This window comes from Falco cherrug, chromosome 5 (genome assembly GCF_023634085.1).
Source record: "Falco cherrug isolate bFalChe1 chromosome 5, bFalChe1.pri, whole genome shotgun sequence".
Lineage (NCBI taxonomy): Eukaryota > Metazoa > Chordata > Aves > Falconiformes > Falconidae > Falco > Falco cherrug.
Window position 1 is genome coordinate 57,455,325 of NC_073701.1, and position 22,410 is coordinate 57,477,734.

At 36.1% G+C, this 22,410-nt stretch overlaps 1 protein-coding gene across 9 annotated transcripts in view; it reads left to right on the plus strand.

Annotated features, from left to right (window-relative positions):
* CNOT2 (CCR4-NOT transcription complex subunit 2) overlaps positions 1 to 22,410 on the plus strand; it is a 91,520-nt gene that overhangs the window by 67,676 nt on the left and 1,434 nt on the right. For all 9 annotated transcript variants that reach the window (XM_055710813.1, XM_055710812.1, XM_055710810.1 and 6 more), the window contains 11 exons: positions 1,698 to 1,845; positions 2,460 to 2,642; positions 5,423 to 5,502; positions 6,614 to 6,739; positions 9,284 to 9,408; positions 10,984 to 11,104; positions 11,218 to 11,374; positions 15,111 to 15,172; positions 15,269 to 15,318; positions 16,182 to 16,282; positions 16,852 to 16,996. In XM_055710813.1, coding sequence (XP_055566788.1) covers positions 1,698 to 1,845; positions 2,460 to 2,642; positions 5,423 to 5,502; positions 6,614 to 6,739; positions 9,284 to 9,408; positions 10,984 to 11,104; positions 11,218 to 11,374; positions 15,111 to 15,172; positions 15,269 to 15,318; positions 16,182 to 16,282; positions 16,852 to 16,996 — 1,298 coding nt within the window. The remainder of the gene's footprint in view (positions 1 to 1,697; positions 1,846 to 2,459; positions 2,643 to 5,422; positions 5,503 to 6,613; positions 6,740 to 9,283; positions 9,409 to 10,983; positions 11,105 to 11,217; positions 11,375 to 15,110; positions 15,173 to 15,268; positions 15,319 to 16,181; positions 16,283 to 16,851; positions 16,997 to 22,410) is intronic.

Here is a 22,410-nt window from a genome sequence, read left to right on the forward strand (position 1 = left end):
GGAATATGGTTCTGCTTTACTGTGACAGCCCTACTCATTAAAAATTCTAGTTTAAGAAAGCCAACAACAAGAAATAACCATTAGTGTAAAACTAGCTTTGCCGAAATAAATGCTTGCACTAAATTAACCTGAATATTGTAATCATGTTTTGCAGTGTACCATATCTAGTTTGGAAGTGTATGTATTTTTTCTTTACCATTTTTAAAATTCCATGTAATTTTTAATCAGTGTGAAAAATTATTTATAATATTTATGTGTTGAAATTATTCTGATGCAGCAAATTGCCAAAATATTTACAGTGAACACCTTGATATAATCAGCATTTAATGAAGTATTAAGAAGCTTGTTACAGCAAGTCACAGTGCATCTTAATCTGAGTGTATAGGGATAAATATAAGTGTTATCAAATCTTGGAGTGTTACAGGAAACTTCCTGGATTGCAAATTATAGGGTAGGACACAGACAGACAGCAGTTCCTCAGGTGTGAGAGCCAAGTCACTTGGAGGTTTTTTCAGACCTTGTCCATGATAATAAACCTGAGCATATGCTATGTCTGTTCTTTGTGTTCTTAGTATTTGATCATGTTATACGCTGGCACATTCAGCTCTTCTGCAGGGGATACTGCTGATTCATCATAATTTTTCTTTTGTTTGTCCTGCAAGATATAGTTTTGAGTTCTGTGAGCCTTCTACCTCAGCAGCCTTATGCCAAAGCAATAGGGACCGTTACTTAGAGCTGTCACATTTTGTATGTTGTTTGTTTCTATTGATATGTTGCACTAAATTATTTTTTCTCATCTTTGAAAAATAATTCTGAAACTACATAAACACAGAAAAGCAATGCGAGAATGATGAGAAACTTCATGAAGTTTTTTGCTATTTTGCGACAGGGCAGCAATGTGTTATCTTTTGCTGTTCTGAGTTAAAATTAATTTCTTTTTTATACCTCACTGAACTGCTTACTTTATTCTGTCACACCCAGTTGTTGGTGTAGAAAATACTTTTGATCACAATATTAAAAATCTTTATATTTTTAAATGCCAATAGAGAGCAGTTAAAGTTCTGCTTGCTTTCTTTTCTCCAGAGGCTGAACTTGACTTGATCGTGGACACTGAAATTCTGTTATCAAAAAGAAGCAACATAAACTTTACAGAGAACTGGCCTAGAATGTTGCTTTTGTTGTCTTAAAAGCACTGTTATTGTTAACTAAATATTCATAGCTTTCCTTTAATAAAAAAATTTGCTTAATTTTTAACAAGACAGATCAGTGTTCTAAATACTGGCCAAATAAATACCAGTTTATTCAGAAGTAATTGACACATTTCTTGAGTGCAGTTACTGATTTTCTCAAAATGCTGCCTTCTTTGAGATAATTACACTTTTCCTGTCCTCATCAAAAAACTGAAAACTGAACCCATTCTCTGCAGTATACATCTCAAAGGAAACAAAATTTTGTTATAACTCAAATACAGAAATTCCTTAAAGAGCCTTTCTAAAGTTTAACAAAAATGGGACTAAATTTGAGATAATTGGTCTTCTACTATGCAAGCAAGGACTTAGTTTTTACACTGCACTTTCCTTCAGTCTTTACACTTTTTTGTGGGTTGTCAGTGTAAATTGTTTCCATCTACACATGATGGAGAATACTTTGTTCCTGATTGCTCTATATCTCCACCCCTCTGAATTTTTTTTCAATAGGTGCACTAGGCCTTCCAATGAGGGGAATGAGCAACAATACCCCTCAGTTAAATCGCAGCTTATCACAAGGCACTCAGTTACCGAGCCACGTAACGCCAACAACAGGGGTACCAACAATGTCACTTCACACGCCTCCATCTCCGAGCAGGTATTTATTGATAGCCAATATTTCTGCGATTGTGTCTTTCTGCAGAGCTCTTGTTAAATGTTCTGCATATTTTGCCTCAACTACTTTACAGTCTGATTAATTAAAAAAAGAAGCAAAGTAGTTTCTATCGACCACTACCTGTGTTAGGGAAATAATACTGTAAAACAGTAAGGACTTACTGTAAGACAGTATTTGATTTTTGTATGTAAAGGACACATTGCTGGCAAATTCTGCTTCAGAATGTAAGAGGCTTTTGATTGTTCTGGTAAATGTACAGTTAAAATTTTTGTATGGATGTCATACATGGTATAAGAATATTAATGTAGTAGGTCTGAAGTGCTCATTAAAAGAGCTGTAACATCTTTTCAAATGCATAATACTTAAGTATTTATCTAAACCTGACCAAGGACTTGATTAGTATGTAATGGGTCACCTGGTATTTCTGAAGAAATCCAAAACTACATTAATTATAGAGAGTAATCCAAACATGCTTTATTGACGCTAAGCACAAATTAAGTTGCAACAGCTCAGAGTCCGCCCTACATTAGTAATCTAAAGGAGTAACCAAATACTATGGTACAGATTCATCTCTGTGGATGGTTTTTCTCTTTCAGGGGGATATTGCCTATGAATCCTAGGAATATGATGAACCACTCCCAGGTTGGTCAGGGCATTGGAATTCCCAGCAGGACAAACAGCATGAGCAGTTCAGGGTTAGGCAGCCCCAACAGAAGCTCTCCAAGCATAATATGTATGCCAAAGCAGCAACCCTCTCGACAACCTTTTACTGTGAACAGGTAAGGCTGTTTACTTGGACCATCCCTGTGCAGCCATGGGCATGCTTAAATGCTACTCTGGAAATCTAATTTTTATCCATTGCAATAAGCTCGAAAGCTGCTTTCTATGTTCTCATCTCCTGGCAATAAACTTTGAAGCTGCTTTTAATAGTCACACAAGTTTTTTGAGCCCTTTAAGCTAAGTTCTGTTTCTGACTATTGAATTTCTATGCTGCTGCTTTAAAATGTGATGTTTCTGATGTGTTCCCAAGTTTGTTTTTGAACCATATCTTGATTTTCTTCTTGGGGGTATATGCATCCATTTTAGACTGTTCATCTATGACTTTGGGAAGAAGCGAGGCAAGATTTAAAAACACAGTAGTTATTCTGGAAGAGTAGTTAACTGACCTAGACACGGTAGGGACCTAGTATTTTACTTTTTTCAAATTCTAGAATAATATAGAGAACAGTGGCTTGCCATTCATTTAAGAATTTGGTGCTCATTTGGATGCTAAAAGCTTCTCAATCACTTCTGCTGGTTTTCTAACTCTGGGCGAGATTCTAACATCATAGTCATTAGGCTTTTAACTGTGTTTGGTGCTGTGTTTATGCTTAGTTCATAGTGATAAACTCACAGAAAGTGTGTTGATTCTGATTATTTAATGTGTGGAGTCACAGCTTTGCACAGCGGACTGCTTTCCAGGCTTCATTCCACAACCTCCTGATTTCTGTGCTCCCAGTTTTGTCCTTTTTGTCCCTTCAGGCCCTTCCTTAGGGGACTGACTCTTAACAGGGAGCACAGACAAGTATCTAGTATTTTGCAACATAGGTAAAGGAAGGTGAAAACTAATGTCACAGTTACCTGAAACTTGGTCAGGCTAAATATAGGTCTGTAATTTCACTGATACAGGCATAAAAGTGCTTTTCTCAATCACAGCAATAGAGATTTGGTAGTAGCCATTAATGTTCCTGGAGTGTGAGAAGACTTTGTATCTTGCCTCTGATTCCATAAATTTGCCTTTTCTTTCCTGTGATGCATAGCAGCAAGTAAAGGAGATGATAATTTAAAAATATAATTTTATATTTTAAAGTATTTTTCAAACTTGTGTGTCATAAAAGGTTGAAATGGTAATGTACTTAATCACGTCCTCCTCATGCAGTTTTTTTGGAGATTGTTATATGTATAGAAGGTACTTGTTTAAATATAGTTCAGCTGTAGGGTAGATAATGAAATTCCTGTTCGTAGGAGCATTTGAATTAAAACCCTCATCTTTCCCTGTTTGCATTGTGTATCTCAATTACAAGCTGGGAAGGAAATATCACTGGAACAGTGACAAGTTCTTATTGCACAATTTATTAGCCTACAGAAGTGTGGCAGTAGTTAGTACATAACCCAATTGTTAATTGATATATTTAACATAATTTTGAAATGATACTTGGAGAAAAAAAATCATGGTGTTCCCTTGACAAGTGCATGAATTCTGTGACTTCCAAGAAGTGTTTTCTGAATGGTTGCCTTAATTGGAGCAGTGGAAGTGTTTAGGGTTTTGAACATAAAAAATAGCTCACTTTCCCTTTCTTAGTTACATTGGTAAAACAAGTTACAAATAATTTTAGAGAATATGCATTTTGTGGCCTAATCCCTTTCTTATCCCTGCAATTCTTAAGATGGTTATTTCTAATTACTCTAAAAGCAAACAACAAAAACATTGCATGAGAAATACTGTCTGTCATCAGGATAGATTATATGCCTTCAAGATTGAGTTGCCTCCTGTTGGTGCTCTCACCAGGTCTAGGATTCACAAATGATACCAGGAATTGATTTCTACAGATGTGTGAGTTGTCAAAGATCTGAATGTCTTTCAAATAACACCACCTTGGGAAAGCAGAGCAGGACAGGACCAGTCTTGTCTAACTGTTCCCTTTCCTCATGTCTCAGTCCAAAATGAAGCACTTAGGATTATTTCAAATTGGAATTAAGTACTTCAGATTTGTAACTGTGAAAAAAGTCCATGCAGGTAAAATTTTCACCAGGAAACGGTTTGACATTTTTATATATGGAAGCTTCTAAAACTTCAGCTTCCATCCTGTTACAGGGGAAAAATGAATGTTGTAATTTCCCACAGGTCAGCAGTTCAGAATTTCACTCAACTGGGGCCTACCTTTGGGCTTCTCAACATCTCCAGCTTGCACAGAATGAAGCAGATCATTTGTGAGGGTGTCTTTCCGACCATAGTAGTCTTATGTGGTACTTCGATGTCTTCAAAAATTTTTGCCTGACTACATGAACCTTTTAATTTAGCTGGTGTCCTTGTGTGGCAGAGACCATCCCATATGTACATGGTGGTGATTGCACGCCGTAACTGTTCAGCTTATAACGGAATCGTGACAAACTTTTGATCACTTCTGTGACCCAGCTTCCCACCTGCAAATGGGTGGATTGCAGTCTGACTTTTTTGCTGCTGCATTTACTGCTGCTTCATTTTTCTATATGAAATTCTTGAGTAATAATCACATTTTTTGTAACTTGCTGGTTGACAGATATCTCAAACAGTGGCTATTAAAAACTTAGTTCTTTTGAAGTCATTCTTGTTGTCTTCATACAGTGCCTGCTGCTGCTTCTCAGAGTTTTCAGAAGTATAATAGAAAATAATTAAAAACTGATTTTAGGCTAATGTGGATTGCATAAGTTTGATACAATTTATGAGTGTCTTAAGGTTTTCCCCTGCCCCAAATGCCTTCCACTGGAAATTGCAAAGTAAAGTACCCCTTTTGTCTGACTTCCTGGATTTTTTTCACAGTATGTCTGGATTTGGGATGAACAGAAATCAGGCTTTTGGAATGAATAACTCCTTGTCAAGTAACATTTTTAATGGAACAGGTGAGTTTCCTCTGATTAACGTTGATCTGAAAATACAGTGGAGAGATTTTTTTTTAAATTGGTCAATTTGAAAATTATTTATTCTGGTGGAGTGTAACTTTGTTATAATTTTCAGTTGTTCCATAGAAATGGTGCTCTGAGAGCAGTGCTATGAAACTGTTAACTACTTCATAACAGTGGATTTTAATACTTTTGAAGACAAGGTGAAACTATTCTGTAGAATAGTTACTGTACATCACATGACTGTAGATTATACTTAGTCAGAAATGCAAAATAGCTTACGGAATTGAAAAGGGGATCAGAGAAGAAAAGATTTATCCATTCTCTATGAAAACGTTATAGGGTAAAAGCAGTGAGAAAGCATTTTTTTTGAAATCTCAAATGCCTTTTGAATAGCTGAACGTGTGATCCTTTCAATCGGTTAAAAAGATTGAAAAAATCTGGGAATTTCTTCTTCACCTGAATTTAATGAACTAGAGAGGGGGAAATATCCTTGTGCCTTCGATTTCCATGCTTACATTGCTGTAGGTGGCTATGTATATGAAACAATTTGAGCTGCTGGTGACAACACAGAGTGGAAGGGTTTGGGCATCTCTTGGGACCTTGTGACATCTTGCAGAGCTGCAGCTGTGGCCTCACCTATGTAGTATTTTCTGCTGCAAATCAAAAAATAATCCCATGTAACTTGCGCTGCATTGGCTCTATGGCTGCTTCAGCTTTATCTTACCTTTTCTCAAGACAGAAGCTCCTTGATACTGCTGCTAATATGGGTTATTTTCTCAAATTTTTTGTTAATAGCTCCTTAAATTTTAAACAGGCTACCTATCCTAGTACTGTAATTTTGGTAGTCGGCGCAGTCTTTTAATTCAAAATGAGTAGACCTTGTCACTAAATACTGTTGACCAGCTATTGTTTGAAAACAAACCCCAAACATCTTGACAGTCTTTAGGCTAGCCTCATAACACAGAGGCTGTAGTTATTTGTGATAACTGTAGTAAGATTAAAAAGATCAGCTTGGAGAAAGAAAATGTGCCTGACATTTATCTTGTACATAATGAAGTCTTTGAGTAAAAAAACATAAGGGAATTTAAAATACCTCTTTTTATTGTAGATGGAAGTGAAAATGTGACAGGACTGGACCTCTCAGATTTTCCAGCACTAGCAGACAGAAACAGAAGGGAAGGAAGTGGCAATCCAACTCCATTAATAAACCCTTTAGCTGGAAGGGCACCCTATGGTAAGACTACACCTTTGAAAGCTCTTTGAATGAAACTAGTATTTGCTTGATTCGCCTTTTGCTGTTCATAAGACAAATAGGTAGTCTTTGCAAAAATGCCAGACACTTGAGCTCCTGCGTCTCATTTTAAAAAATAATCAATATATCTGTAACTGGAGAGTCCTCTCAGGCTTTTGTAAGTATTATAACTCATCTGCTTTAATTTCACTGTCAATAGAGGGGGCTGGGGTTTTCGGTCTGTATAGTATAATTACTCTGAAGCTGCTGGCTCTAGACGGTTGTTTTTTCATTGCACGTATACAAGAACTGTCAAGGCCTGAGTAGTAAATTTTGGAAATAATATTTGATTACTAGAGGTGTTACTGTGTAAGAAGTCAGCAGCTGTAAACGTACTGTATGTTTTCTCTGTTTATTGGTAGTACTGTTCACTTGTTGCTCTTACGATGAATGTGAGATTTCAAAAAATAACCTGTAAGCATCAACTATTATCAGTCAGATTCAAAATCTGTGTCTTACATAATTCTTGCTGAACAGCTTAAAAAAATGGTAGATAGAAATCTTATTTGGGTCTGGAAAAAGTTGAGGTAAGCTTAGTGTGAGGCACAATACTTGTTGGTTGGTTAGTGGGGTTTGTTACTGCTATAGTAGATTTTTGTCATGCATGTTGCATCAGCTACTCTGAAAAAGTGCTTTTGTAACCTGGAGTTATTTTTGTGACACTTGTGAAATTCCCAACCAAAAATAACCCAGTGTTTTCTAACTATAACAAGCTAGTATTTTTTCAGAGAGATCTCCAACTTTAATTGGAGAAAAATAACAGATACTGCATTATCAAGAGAAGGTAGCCTCGTGGATTAGGCATAACCAGGACTCTCTGCTTAAGATAGTTGAGAGAAATTGCTAAACAAGTTAAACTGAAGTGCTAAACACAGGGAAGAGTCACTTCCCCAAATAAAGGCACTGAAAAGTCACACTGAGAGTGGAGAACTAAAACAGCTTGTGGTTTACGTGAGGTTTTTGTCTGTCTGAAGGAGAAGCCATTACATAGGAAATTGATAGAAGGTAGGAAGAAGATCCACAGAGACATACTTCCAGCATGGAGCTGGAGTTCAACATTCAGCAGCAGTGCCACATTAAAAAACAGTCTGTAACTGTCCCCATGCTTACACCATTTCCCCATTTTGGTGCTAACACAGCTGTTCACACAACCATGTGGTGAACCAGGAAAGACATTTCTCCATCTGAAGAGTTGTCTTGAGCATCTGCTTAATGCAGGGGATGGGTATGGTGGTAGAAACAATCAGGAAATGGGGATATGAGATACACTGGACACTGTCTTCAGCAACAAAAAGTGGGGAACCGTTTTGGTTGTAGTCAAGAAAAAGTCTGAAACTGAGCAGAGATGTACTTCCTTGATGCTTCATTTATTCAGGAAAATAGACTTCAAAAACTTGTAGATAGAATGAGAGTACACAACATATTTAATTCATGATCAATTTTGTTCATCCTGCAGAAGAAATTGTAATGACTCTGGATGAAAAGGATGGACAGCAGAAACAAGATAAACTCAGTGCTTTTTAGTTAAATAGAGGAACTTTGATTTCTAACTTCAGAATACTAGAGAAAGTCAAATACAGTCACCTACTGAATCATTTTGGATCCTATACATTTATCAAGGATCTTCGAAAAACAGGCCTAGACTTCTTTTTTCCTTTTGTTCCTCTAGTGCAGTGTTGTTTGCAACCAAATCACTGTATTACTTCTCTGTCTCTCAGCAAAGATTGTTTGCTGGTGGGTGGGAGGGTGGGGGCTTTTCTTTGGTTGTTTTTGTTTGTTTGTTTTGAGTTTTGGTGTGGTTTTTTTTTTTTACTGGCATTCAAAAAAAAACCAAATACAAATGTTGCTTTTCAGTAGTCAGAATCCATGTTCCAATGTGACTGGCCTACTTTTTTTAAATTGGGGTCAGAGCAGTGAGAGTTGTAGGCTAAATGCTTTCAGTTTTCATACTGAAAGTAGGAGTTGTTCTTATGTCACAGGCAAGTATTTCATTGGTGATAATGTTCTGTTGCAAGTTAGCTGGGCATCCTTTAAGAATACATGCTTCGAAAGAGCTTATGCTGAGAGATTCCTCATGCAATTAGGGGAGGAGGAAAAACGTATTGCAATCTTATAAGCAGTACACCCTTCTTTCATCAGTGGATTTCCTTAAATAACATTTTAATAATGCCTGTAAAGATTATTTGATTATTTAGATGTGCAAAACAGGTACTGTTCCTGGTAAAAGTGCTGGGATTCATTCTTAAAGCAGTGGATGTGTGTATGAATTTAACACTGAGTGTTTCTCAGCTCACACTGAAGTAAGAGACTTTAATATGTGTGGATGTTTTAAATGAATACGCTTTGTTTTGGTTTACTTGTTTTTTGGAAGTAAGTTCTGGTGTACAGCTTGCACATAGTACAAATGGACAGTAAACAACATCAACAGCAGAAAACCCTTTACTTAGCAGTCATTTAATGTTGTTCCTGCTTTCATTTTTATGATAGTTGGAATGGTAACAAAACCAGCAAGTGAGCAGTCCCAGGACTTTTCAATACACAATGAAGATTTTCCAGCATTACCAGGCTCCAGCTACAAAGACCCAACATCGAGTAATGATGACAATAAATCTGTAAGTAATAATCTGTATTGTTAAATCTGTAATGTTGAATCTTCTTTTATTTTGAGTGTTCATATTTCTTTTGATGATTATGTTTTAAAATGGGAAGTGACTGTATTTGTAATATACAGTTTTCAAATTTGACCCTCTAAATTTTGCATAAGCAGCATTTCATATATAACTGTGTAAATGGAATTTCTCAGGAAGTTTTTTAGTCCCAACAGTCACTGTGACGTTGCTTTCTTAATTTGATGTGACTCCTGTGTATCTTTTTGTGTTTGGGGGAGGTCCAGGGAAGAACTTGAATAACACCTAAAAAGTTGAGTATTGATACATATTTTCAAGTTTTGCAATTCATAATTTCTTTTTCTACCAATTCCAGCTCATTTTTCGCTGTTGGTGCCTCTCATAAGTACTAGCAATTTACACATTATAACATCTTTCTCCAAAGATGTCAAATCCTTTAGAAGTTAGGTGGTACAATATCACTTCAAGGTAAAATTCTTGATGGGGAAATGAAATCACAAGGAATAAACTCTTTTAATAGACACCATTGCATTCATGGGTATATTGTAGACTAGTGCAATACATTGTGTCTTAAGTATTGTTGTAATTATGTGTTATGTAGCTTAGATCATAAGGTCATGGGATTTTTTTTTTGTTGTGTACTCTAAAAGTTTTGTAAGTTTGCTTTTTTATTACAAATGAAAGGTGAATAAAAATACGGATGGCAGAGAAGAGTTTCCTATAGTATTTGACAAAACGTTCTATCTAGTTTCTGATTGTTTTATTATGTGTAATTACAAAACGTAAGCTAATCAGTGTGGTATAAATACTGATGAGTAAGTAGTAGATGTGACTACAATCTCATGTGAAAACTGGAAAATACAACTGTTCAAAAAAGGCATGGGGGAAGCCTAGCCTCCAGATATTGTGGCCAGCTTTATCATGTGGAAAATGTTCTGATACAGTTAGCATTGGAAGCAGTAAGGAAGGAGGGAGTAAACATGATCACATTGTGTTACTGCAGATGTGTTTTAAAAATTATAAAGAGTAAGAAGTATTAGTTGTGGAAGATATCTTTTGTTAGTATATGGGCTGGAGCGCAATCGCAGTTTGCTTGCCAGGCATAGTGTTTACATCTCTTTCCTGATAGTTGCAAATGTGCCAACTGTAAGTTGCTTGCACTTGAAATTGGCTTGAGTTATTATCTGTTGCTACATCGTGGAGTGTTGTGTGGGGAAAAACACATGAAGTAATGAGTCCAGAATATCCTCTAGTCACAGGCACTTAGGATATCCATTGTGTATTCAAACTCAGGTGTGAAATATTTTCTTATCCTTCTAAACTACAAGCTGCTGTCTCGTTAATAGCTCTTACTGTATGACAGGTATACTTTAGGAAGGGGTAATTATTACATAAGGTTTGTCAAGAACTCAAGAGCTTCAGTTTGGTTCCATTGTAGTGCCTCATTTATTAGTGACTTGACATAGTGCTTTAGAGCACTTGACTGAAAGATATGATCGGTAAGGTTGTCCATTTTGGTTTGTTTCCATCTTACCAACTCTGCAAATCATTTTTTAATAGAATTTGAGTACATCAGGCAAAACATCATCCAGCACAGATGGGCCCAAGTTTCCTGGAGATAAAAGTTCAACTACGCAAAACAACAACCAGCAGAAAAAAGGGATCCAGGTGTTACCTGATGGTATGTGTAATCTCATTTTTTTTCTTCTTCAAAAGTTTTGACAGTCATTTAGATCACTTTGTTGATTCCTCTACTTCTTGAAAGGAGAAAATTAATCTGTTCTTCTTGCCCAGGTCGGGTTACCAACATTCCTCAAGGGATGGTGACGGACCAGTTTGGAATGATTGGCTTGTTAACATTCATCAGGGCAGCAGAGACAGATCCAGGAATGGTACATCTTGCATTAGGAAGTGATTTAACAACACTAGGTCTCAATCTCAACTCTCCTGAGTAAGTTTCTGGGTTTTAGTACTATCTTGAGTTTTGGATTTATTATGCTGTCATTCAAAATAGGCTCACTTAGCTCACGTGACTTGCCAAACCCACAAGATATCTTGCCACATAAAATTTGAAAATGTAATGACAGTAAAATAAAATTTTCATACAAGAGAATCGTGCTTCAAGGTGTGCTGAGATCTTGTTATGCAAGCTTCAGTGAGCCTAGTGGTTTTTCTTATTCTCCTAACTTCTTTAGGACTTTCTTCAAGGAATTGACAATGTATGGTTAATAAATTTCATGTATGTTATTTTTCAAATATAATAATATTCCTTGAGGATATCTGCACTTAACTCTCAGCAGTTTGGGGGAGGGGGAAATTCAATCTATATTAATGTAATAATGAACAGAGCATCTACAGTGTTAGCCTGCACCAAAGATTAATTTAAATGAAATTGTAGCTTTACAGTTAAATTCTAGCTATTCAGTTCACCTAAGTTTAGCCATCTAGGCTTCCTGTAGTGGCAGTGGGGATAAAAGCAGTTAGTGACTGTACTAAATAAGTGCTTAGGACAGGTGAGGTGAATCACCAGCCCAGGGTACCTCTCTTTCTCCACTAGTTACAGAAGGAACCTAGATCACTGGACAAAACAGGTATCTTCTATGTGACTGTAATTGTGAAAGAAATTTAATTTCCGGTACTCCAACTTTCCTGCTGAGAATCTCCCATCATTTTGTTTCAGCAGAGGTTTACATAGTGTTAGTTAGCCTTATTGACAGAGTAGCTTTATGTATTTTAAGGTTTCCACATAATATATTAACAAAACAAAGACTAAACAGCATACACAGGCACAGTTTCCATGCTTCACAAATTTATATGGAGCTGCATGTAATCAGGGTACATTGATGCATGTGGATATCAAGGTGAGAGGGAAAGCACAGAAAAATAGCTCCTGACTTTTCTTTTTGGAAATAATTGGCATTAATTTATGCATTTCTTTAGAGATGTTAACTTTTTAGAAATTGCCACTTCCAGAAATTCTTTCTATAGCGCTTGCATCCAAACTTCTTCAAATTGTTATGCCATCCGCACTTGTAGAAATATTTCAAAACAATTGTCCAAAGTCAAATGTCTGTAGTTATTTGCAGAATGTTACGTTAACGTAGTGTTGTATTCATGTGTAGTGCTAGTCTCAGAAGTCACTTGTCCATTAAATCGAGTAGTTTCCCCACTCCCATCCCGTTCTCATCCCCTTCTCCCACAACATAAAGAGGATGTGTAAAGAGCAGTAACGCTGGCCACAGGTTCCTGCTTTTCCTTGGTAGTCCAAGAGCTTACAGCACTGACTGGGAGACTGGCCTCCTGGATCTACGCAATACTTAATTTGCTGTTGTTAGTAGGGGCTGCTTAAACTTAATTTGAGGTTGATCAAGTACATCTGTGTCTGAATTCTTGAGTTGTTCCTAGACAGGTGGAACCTGGTTATATCATTTGGTTCTACAGCTACTTTCTCTAGGTGTTGGCATGCAGAATAGCAGTAGCGATACTACTTTTGGTGATACAATTTCATATATTATTCAGTGTTATTTGTTAGTTTTAATGAATGCCATAAAGCTTAAGCTTAACATACCTATTGGAAAGTCTACATAAACCCTCACAGGTTTACACAGTACCTCATTGCAGAGGAGTACTAAACATACTTTGCTGTGATGACTTGTAGCTGTGTTAGCAGCTACTGAATACAGCATCCAAATTACGAGTGTGTGTTTATATGAACAGTTTATATACCTGGCAGGCTGCTGCTTTTCCTTAGCAGCTATGCTATAAATAGCTGGGTTTCTAACATTTTTAGTGTTTAATTACTGTATATAGGGTATTTAGGGTCTTTGAAGGAGAGGATAGGGTTAATATTTATTCCAGACAGTTCTGTATCATAAAGTTAGTTTTACTTTATACTACAGAAAAGCTTTGCAAACAGCCTGTGCAGCCCTCAGTCTGGCCTGCCATCTTGCCTTAGGTTAAACAATACTTTGCTTGCTTTATGAATTGTTGTTTGAAAAACTAAAAGCATTTCACTTGTGGAAAACTAAAATTTTCTGCCCTGTGAGGTACTCTGGTAAAAATACCTGTGTGACTTAAACACTTAGCACAATAAATGTGCTTTTTAGAAACAGTTTTAGAATTTTGTGTATATCTCTAATGGTTTGAATTAACCCTTCTAACTCCTGGTTTTATATAGATTTTCTATGCAGGTAGGTTAAGATTTTTCAGTTGTTGAAAGAATGATTATCTATTGCCTGTACAGTCCTGTATTTCTTTGTTAAGAAATACGCTTTTAATTCCTTAGGACAACTTAAAAACCTACATAAACAAAAAGGAAAAAAATGGCCTTACTTCATTTAATTCTGTAGTGATTATGTAGCTGTTCACATTCTGAAGCTTTCTGAAATAGTCATCAAATAGACTAGGCAGTCCAGTACCTCCTTGAAAAATGTTAAATTAGAAGAGGTTTATTTGTATCTTAGAGGGAACACTGTGCACAAATTCTGCAGGTTTTATTGCATGCAATGGTGCAGTCTGGCTCTATAAAATCCTGGATTCCTTGCCCTAGGAAACCAAAACTCTAGAGCACACGACACCCCTCTTCTTGGGACGATGCCTATCCATACTTTCAGTTAAAGGAATGGTTTCACGATTTTCAACTTTTGCAGATTTTGCCACTGAGATCTTCCTTCAGGCTCTAAAGCTTAAGTTTTTGCTAACAGTAAGATTAGTTAGTCTAGAGTAAGATTGACACCACTTGATCAGTGTTGGTTTTTTTCCCATATAGCTCAACTGGGAGTTGGTTGTGTTCAGGTTATTTGATAGGTTTTCAATTATTTATTTTTTTAATAGTAAGTATGAGGTCTTTGACAAGAAGGAAGCAAGGATTTGATAAGGGTGTACCATACTCAAGTTTCATTTACGAAACTTGCCATAATGTCATGCTCTCTTGAATTATTAAAGCAGGCTGTAACTACCTGCCAAAAGTACATTTTGCTTGTCCTTTTTTTCCCTTTACCTGTTAATTAGAAAACTCATTCCTCGGTACGTCAGTCATTGTAGTAGACTTGAAAGGTCCATCATTTTCTCATTATTAAACTAATGGCTCCTTTTTTAATGTAACTTAGCAAAATCTATATGAAAGAAAAAGATTAAATAGTAATAACTTTATGTTCATGTTGGAATTCAATTTGTTTCAGTTGTCACTGAAATGTAGAAGAGTAAAATCTTTACTGGTTAGGTGTTTTGTTTTTTGTTTTGTTTTTTTTTTTTTTTTAAAAAAAAAAAAAGATATCTGCCAGTGTAAGCTTTTCCTCCCTTTTTAAATCCTAGGCTAATAAATCAGAACCCATCAGGCTTGTGGCAGCTGTTCCTACACAAATTGAAACCCTGTATAAGGTTGGATCCCTGAAAAGGGTTGGATTCCCTGGCACTTAACTTGAAGGAATGATAGATAAAAAAGAAAATCTTGACACATGGCACTTTAAATGCAGTCTTACTCTGCATGTTAAAAAGAAAATAAATGCAACTGTTTTAGGAAAGCGGGCTGGAAATTTCCTTTTTTCCTTCCTTCTCACCCCAGCTAGTGATTTTGGTTGTGTGGTGTGGGTTTTAGGTTTGTGAGGTGGGTTATGGAGGTTTTTTTGGTTGGTTGGTTTGGGTTCTGTGTTTAATTTTGATAAATGTGTGCTTTTCTTTTTCTTTAGAAATCTTTATCCCAAATTTGCATCACCCTGGGCATCGTCACCTTGTCGACCTCAAGACATAGGTAAGAGAGAAATAACTATTTAATTCAATAGTAATATTTGCAAATTATATTCATTTACATGTCTTAATAGTTGCATCAATTCCGATTCTTTTTTAGACTTCCATGTTCCATCTGAATACTTAACTAACATTCACATTAGGGATAAGGTGAGTACGTGTGTGTGTGTATTTTTTTGTTAACTTATTACCAGTAATTTTCTAAATTTTCTTTCAGATAGATAATGTTCAAAATCAGTGCATTTTATGGATGTCCTTAATCTTTTTAGGAACAGTGGTGTGTTAACCGGCTAATTGGACACATCATGCACTCATTCCACCTTAGGAACAGAAAGGGAAGATAAAACTGAGAATAGGCATGATTAGCAAAAGAGCACATTATGATTTTAAGAGTTTGCCCTTCATGCAAAATAAAAGTTACTTATAGTCTATATACTGTACTATTCACATGCCGTATTAAATTGAGCTATTTCTTCTTGAGATAAGCTCAGAATTGTAGTTCAAGATAATTTCACATTTATCTGTTGCATTCCATATCTACATGAATAGGGTGGGTTTTTTGTTGTTGGCTATATTTTCATTCAACTATTGTTCTGTAAGAGCAATCATTTAGAAATACTGTAAGAATTTTTAGCAATGTTTCTTAATAGAGTGTGAAGTGAGCAAATACATGTAAAGTTTGTTGGCTTGGTTTTGTATTTTTTAAATTAAAAAAAAAAAGTAGATAGATGAGGATACACACTAGTACAGGGACAAAATTCTGTCTTACCAATTCATTACTTCTGTTTCTTTTTCTGTTGTATCCTCTAAGTTGGAAAGGTTAACTAAAAGTGAAGAGAAATTGATTGTTTTTATATAATTATTACTCTTGTTATATTAGAGTATCACTTGGAACACACTTAGGATGGAAGCACGTTCTGGATGTATCCTTGTGTTATTTAAGTGGGATAGTATGTCTTAACACATTTATCTATTGTGATTTTTCATCCTCATTTTCTTCAATCTTTTTTCAGCTGGCTGCAATAAAACTTGGCCGATATGGAGAAGATCTCCTGTTTTATCTCTATTACATGAATGGAGGAGATGTATTACAGCTATTAGCAGCAGTAGAGCTGTACGTTCAAACTATTTTGTCAGTCTTATATGATTTAATCTATTGCACTAATGAAGTAGTAGATGTAAAAAAAAACCAAAAAAACAAAGAAGCCCAACAAGTTAGATACTGAAAACAGAAGCTTAGTCAATCTAAAGCCGGAAACCTTTTTTCAAATACCTCCTCCAACCTTGGTTCCATTTTGTACTTTTTTTTCATTCACATAGTGGAAATCAAAAGTCTGTCTCGTGAATTTTGCTTTATTATGAAGCACTCTGATAAAGTAGCAGGTGCTAGTCGGTATTAAACATCTAACTTATCTTCAACAAAATGAAAACTGGTAATTAGTGATGAAAAAGTTTGTTGTTTGAACCTACCAGACTTCTTAAAGTTTCATATGTGATTAGTTTGATGTGTAATAATTGTATGGAAGAGGTATGAGATCACAGGTATAATAATGTCTTAGAAATTTTGGTTTGATTTTGAATGCAGTGTACAGTTTTGATTGAAACCCTTGAAATTTTAGTTTTCTAAGTGAAATTCAGATAACTAACACTAAAAATTATTTTTCCTTCTATTAAAAATGGAAGATTTAACCGGGATTGGAGATACCACAAAGAAGAACGAGTATGGATCACCAGGGCACCCGGCATGGAGCCGACAATGAAAACCAATACGTACGAGAGGGGAACATATTACTTCTTTGACTGTCTTAACTGGAGGAAAGTAGCTAAGGTATCTCTTTTCCCTTGTGTGGATTCTTTAAGCTTGTCAACCATATATTTTTAGGACAAAAGTGAAACCCAGCCTCTTCCCCCCAAATCTCAGACTTGTTAACCTCCTATTGTTTAAGTTCATTATCTTAATTTCTGATGTGTGAGGGAATAAACATTGCCTAAAACACTAGCTTTCTTGTGGAAAAGGAGGAGCTGTGTCACTCTTCCCAATTTTCTTTGGGAGGTACAAGGGTGTAGAACTTGTGTTATGAATTTTATTAAAATTGAAAGCCTTTTTTTCATGTACAGAATTGTAAAATAGAAAGCATTATTTGGCATTTTAGAAATAGTGCTTGCAAATACTATTTTGCTTTAGAATGACTAGGGACCTACCACATCTCACCTTGGAACTAAAAGTGGGGGTGGGATGGGTGGGAGGAGTAGTTTTTTGTTCTGGTTTTTTCAGGTACTTTCTCTCCTTGAGCATACAGCAGAACTTGTTGTGCTGTTGTTGTTAGAACATCAGAGTACTTTGAAATCACTTCTTTAGGGAGGCGGCATATTTTCATGATGCTTGTTTTCTGTATTCTAGGCCAAGGCATTAAAAAAATCTGAAAGATAGTCTTTTCCCTTCCCACTTCTCATAGGTCTACACAGATTCTCTTCTCTTTATTTACCTGAAAGTAATTCCCCCAACATCAAGAAGCAATTGGTAGCTAGTATGTAGAACGATAGTATTTTCTAAAGATTTGCACTTTTTTAAAGTTTTGCAGCAGTAAGTTTACGTGATTCCCCCCCCCCCTTCCTCTCTTTGTCTGCTACACACACACACACACACACACACACCCCTGCCCTCCCCACTCCTCAGTGTCCATAGAAAGAGAGAACATCTTTTATTTTAGGCTTGTGTATTTCTTAATGTAAAATTGGGAACTGGAATATTGTTTTGAAATTATTACTTAATTTTGTGCAAAATATAGCAGGCAAGGTGAGTATTGATCACAGGAAGCTAGGGTAGGATTTGGGGGAGAGTTGCTATTTTGTTACATGGAAAAGGAATCACTTGCTAGAAATAGTTCTGTGACATTTCCCTGTGTGATAAATAAATAGCAACTCAAGTGTATGTCAGGTATCATCTTGGATGGGAATGTTGTTACCTCCTGATACTAACTTCTGGAGGTGACATTTCCTTGGAGGAAGACTAACACAGACTTACCATAACAAGAATGGCAGTATTTGGTAACTCCACGTTGCTTTGAACCCAAATAAAAATATGGCAAAGTAATCTTTTTTAACACACACAGAAGTATTAATTTATGTTTCAAGAAATTAAAATATTAGAAGGTGGGGGAAAAAGAATGAACTTGATAAATTTCAGTCTCTACCTGCTACATTATTAGTGAATGCTGGGAATATCAGTTCCTTAGAAGGCTGCAATAGCCATCACGTAACTGTTTATTAGTCCTTTTTTGAAGCAGTCAGACAAGAATTATTTCTGGTAAATTACTGTCTCTTATGTACAAATGCAACTGTTTTTCAAGGTACTTTATAAATTTGTCTTGTTCTAGTGTGTATGCTCAAATATAGGGCAGCACATATTTTAATGTGTTATGCTTTGCAGACATGGTGCGTTATGAGCTTATATATTTGTGTCTATTTTAAATTATACTGCATTAGGATAGATACGGGGAAATAGAACTGTTTACTTTGGATAATATTACTAAATCTTAAGACTAAGTTTGTAAAAACATAAAGCAGACATGGTTTAACAGATTTTTTTGATAGCATCCTAGATTGGTTTTAACAAAGCTCAGTAAAGTAGACTGAAAACATATTTTTTTTCAAGAAAAGATCAAGTAACATACTTATCTTTTTTTTTTATTAAGCTGTAGGCTCTATTTTTGTATTCCTAATAGACCAGAGAAGGAAATGCAGAAAAACTGCTGAGTTTTTTCCTGACTGCTGAGTCAATTCCTAAACTGTTAAGAAATAAAATCATATTAATTCTATGTTAATACGTGGTAGTAAATAGTGAAAAAATATGAATGACAATAAACTTCAAACTCGCCTGAAATGCAAAAGAAAATGCATGAAAATGCTGACTGCAGATATGTCTGTATATATGTTTTTTTCATTCTAGGGCATGTGGAAAGTATAGTATGGTTAAAGACACTTGGTTTTTCACTGAGGATTTGGCCATATGGTTTACTGTTGTTGAGGAGGCATGAAGGAGGAAGGGAAACAGATATGACACCAAAAATGCTTTCTACAATTGCACATTTACTGAGAATTTTAATTTAAATTGTCTGAAGTAAACTGTTTGGAATTTCTCATTTGAGAAGTAAGGAGAATTAAACCCATTTAAGGAACAAGTTTATAAAATCCTTTTACTTTGATTTTGTAGTTATGAAACGTAGAAATCTCTATGGGAGAGAAGGTTAATTTTCCAGGTGTTTATTTGCTTGTAAGACTTGCTGCCTATATGAAATTACTCCCTAGTCTTTTAAGGTCAATATTGATTTACATACTTTTCCATTGTTAGAAATCGTTAGAAAGTTAAATTTGTTCCTTTATTAGAGATGTGCCATAGCATTTTAATTTAGCCCCTAATTTAATTCTGAGTCTTTACATCCATCTTTAAGCCAGTATAAATGCTGCTTTTCTGGTCCCATTTTGAGTTTTTGAGCTAGCCATGGGATTTCTGCTGTCTCCTTTGATGGACTTACACAGTCCAGAATATTTTGTCCTCAGGACACTTCCTGTTCTGCTTTTTGTTTTGTTTTTACTCTGTTAATGTTATGGATCATCTTAAGCAATTCTTTTCTGTCTTTAGTATTCTTACCCATTATTGTTTGTACATGTGCAGGCTCATGTAACTTTACCATCAAAATAAGTTTTCAGAATGACATGAGAAGTGATTGATTTCTTTGCATAGAATGACTTATTCAGTGTTGCACATGTGCTTTAAGTTTCTGCGTACATTTAGTATTCGTTATTCTTGGTTAATAAAAGGTATTTAGTTTTTAGTAATTTTTTCCATATGGAAAATAAAACTATTTAACAGATACTTGTCAATGGATAAATGGCTTTTCACGTTTTATTTGTATCAGTTTATATTTAAAAACGTCAGTGCTACTGTTCACATCCTATACTACAGTGGCCCCTGGAATCAAAAAATAAAAACAAAAAGTATACCTGTAATACAATTATTTTTCTATATGTAATAAATAATTGCCTTTTAGTTTTCAAAAATATTTGGTCAATGAGTTCTTTTTCTGGTATTGTCAGATATAACTTTAGGTGTTCTTATACACTACTGGATATTGGACGTGAGTATTGCTGACACTGGGATGCAAAACAAAAAAGGCTGATTTAGGCCTGCTTATTTTAAAAATCGATGACAGTTTGAAGTGTAAACTCACTTCTAAAGACAATTTGGTAGGGATTCACATTTCTTCTTAATGAGGGCCTTGCGATTTGTGACACATGAAGGACTGCTCAAGCTACTGAGCATCTTTGAGGCACACACCTTGCTCACAGCTGCTACTGCCGATAGAGGCACGCAACCACCTGAAGTTTGGAAAGGCCTCCTCAGGCCACTGATGCTGTTTTACCAGTTTAAGTTGCCGTTTTCTGTAGGTAATTTCAAAGGCATTTCAAAGCTTGCAGAGGTTCAGGAGACTGACTGAAGCTGGCCATAGACGGATAGTAATCTGCAGATCCTTGCCACAATTACATGCAGAACGGAAACTTTGACAGCCATGAATGGAAGAGAAGTTTGGTATTTTTTTCTATTATAAAATTACTTCAGAATTACTGAAGATCCACCCGAACTAAACCAGCCTTTGACACCAAAATACCTGTGTGGATTAGTACACCTTGGTCTTGCTTCTGACAAGAGGAGGGAGCAGGCATCTCTTCAGTATCAGCACATGTGCATGTGTCTGCACAAAAGAGAGCATACACCACCTGGCCATGCAGTGTTAATGAGGAATGCCAAAAACAGTTGACTTGTATATACAACCTAAAAAAGCCCAAACTAACCAACACACCACTAAAATAGGGGAAAAAAAACCCACAACACAAAACCAAGCCAACCAAATAAAAAAGAAACAACCAAACAAAACACCTTGGTTGGAGTAGAGAGCAGAGAACCAGAAATGAAGCAGATGTGCAGCACTTTGGTGCAGGTGGCAGTAACCTCACATAGGCTTTGCTAGGATTTTCCAGGTTTAGGGACAGTATTCTCTAGGGAATACAGACGTACTGAATGCTTAGCGTTCTCCACAACTTCGTTTCTTTACCATGCTGAATGTTCTCGCAATGCTAGATGGACCTTCTTTTGCATTAAAGAAAAGTCTGAGGGTTGGATTTCATAGATTTTCTTTCTGGTCTTGCATTGACTTGGTTTTTAATTCGGTTTGCCTGTAAAAACTGTAGTAGTATACTGTTTAATCACTTCAGGGAGTGTTTTAAAATAATCTATTCACTACTTCTAGTTTTCATCTGTATGTGACAGTAGTAGGGTAAGTTTTCTCTGCAGATACAGATGATGTTCTGCTGGGGTTCTCCGCTGAGTTAGGCAAAAAAATTACTGTGCATGTAGCTGTTGTTGACTTTCCAAGAAATACTCTTAAAGAACAATTCTGAAACTGCCGCTTACTCTGTTTCTTGAATGAAGGTAAAATGGGGATGAGACACAAGTTAAGCTGCTGAAAGGATCTGAAAAATAAAATATTTCAGTAAGTCCTTATACATTTTTGCACAAATGAAGTAACAAGCACCAACTGTTGAAGTGCACTAAATGAGGGTTGTGTGCACAAATTAAGGTCACAGGGAAGGAAGCTGCTTTTTTCACCGGTATGATCGGTATGCATTTAGACATCAAGGGCGGGTGGCTACTAGTCAGAATAAGAATTCCTACTGGATCACGGAAGTGTTTTACAATTATGCAAACCAGACACCCTCAAATGCAAGTCAGGTGATTGTGCTGATGAGACAATAAAGCTCCTTATTTATGAACCAGTAGCTTGTGCCGCACCCAAGTACATGGGCAAAGGGTTTTTATTTGTGGTTATTTACAAAAGACAGAGAATTTCTCGTGAAAGATGCTGGCAAAGTGTAATACCGGAACGAGGAGCTTAGGATATACAGGAGGGTTGGGTGAGTCTGAAGCTTAAAACAGAGTATGAAATGTAGTGGAATATTTTGTTAAATAATGGCTTTAGTAGGTCTCAGTACTGTGTCTCTGGCATTTTAGATGGTGTTCCCCAAGGAGGAACCTAGCTAGTTTAACGTACAGTTGGGCCTGGTAGTATGCCACAAAATATCCCCCAGCTTCAGGTCATCCAAAATAGGTCTCTGTATGACTGATGTGTTGAAAGACCAAAGCTTTTATTCATAATTGAGCTCATGCTGTGATTGTGTATTTGT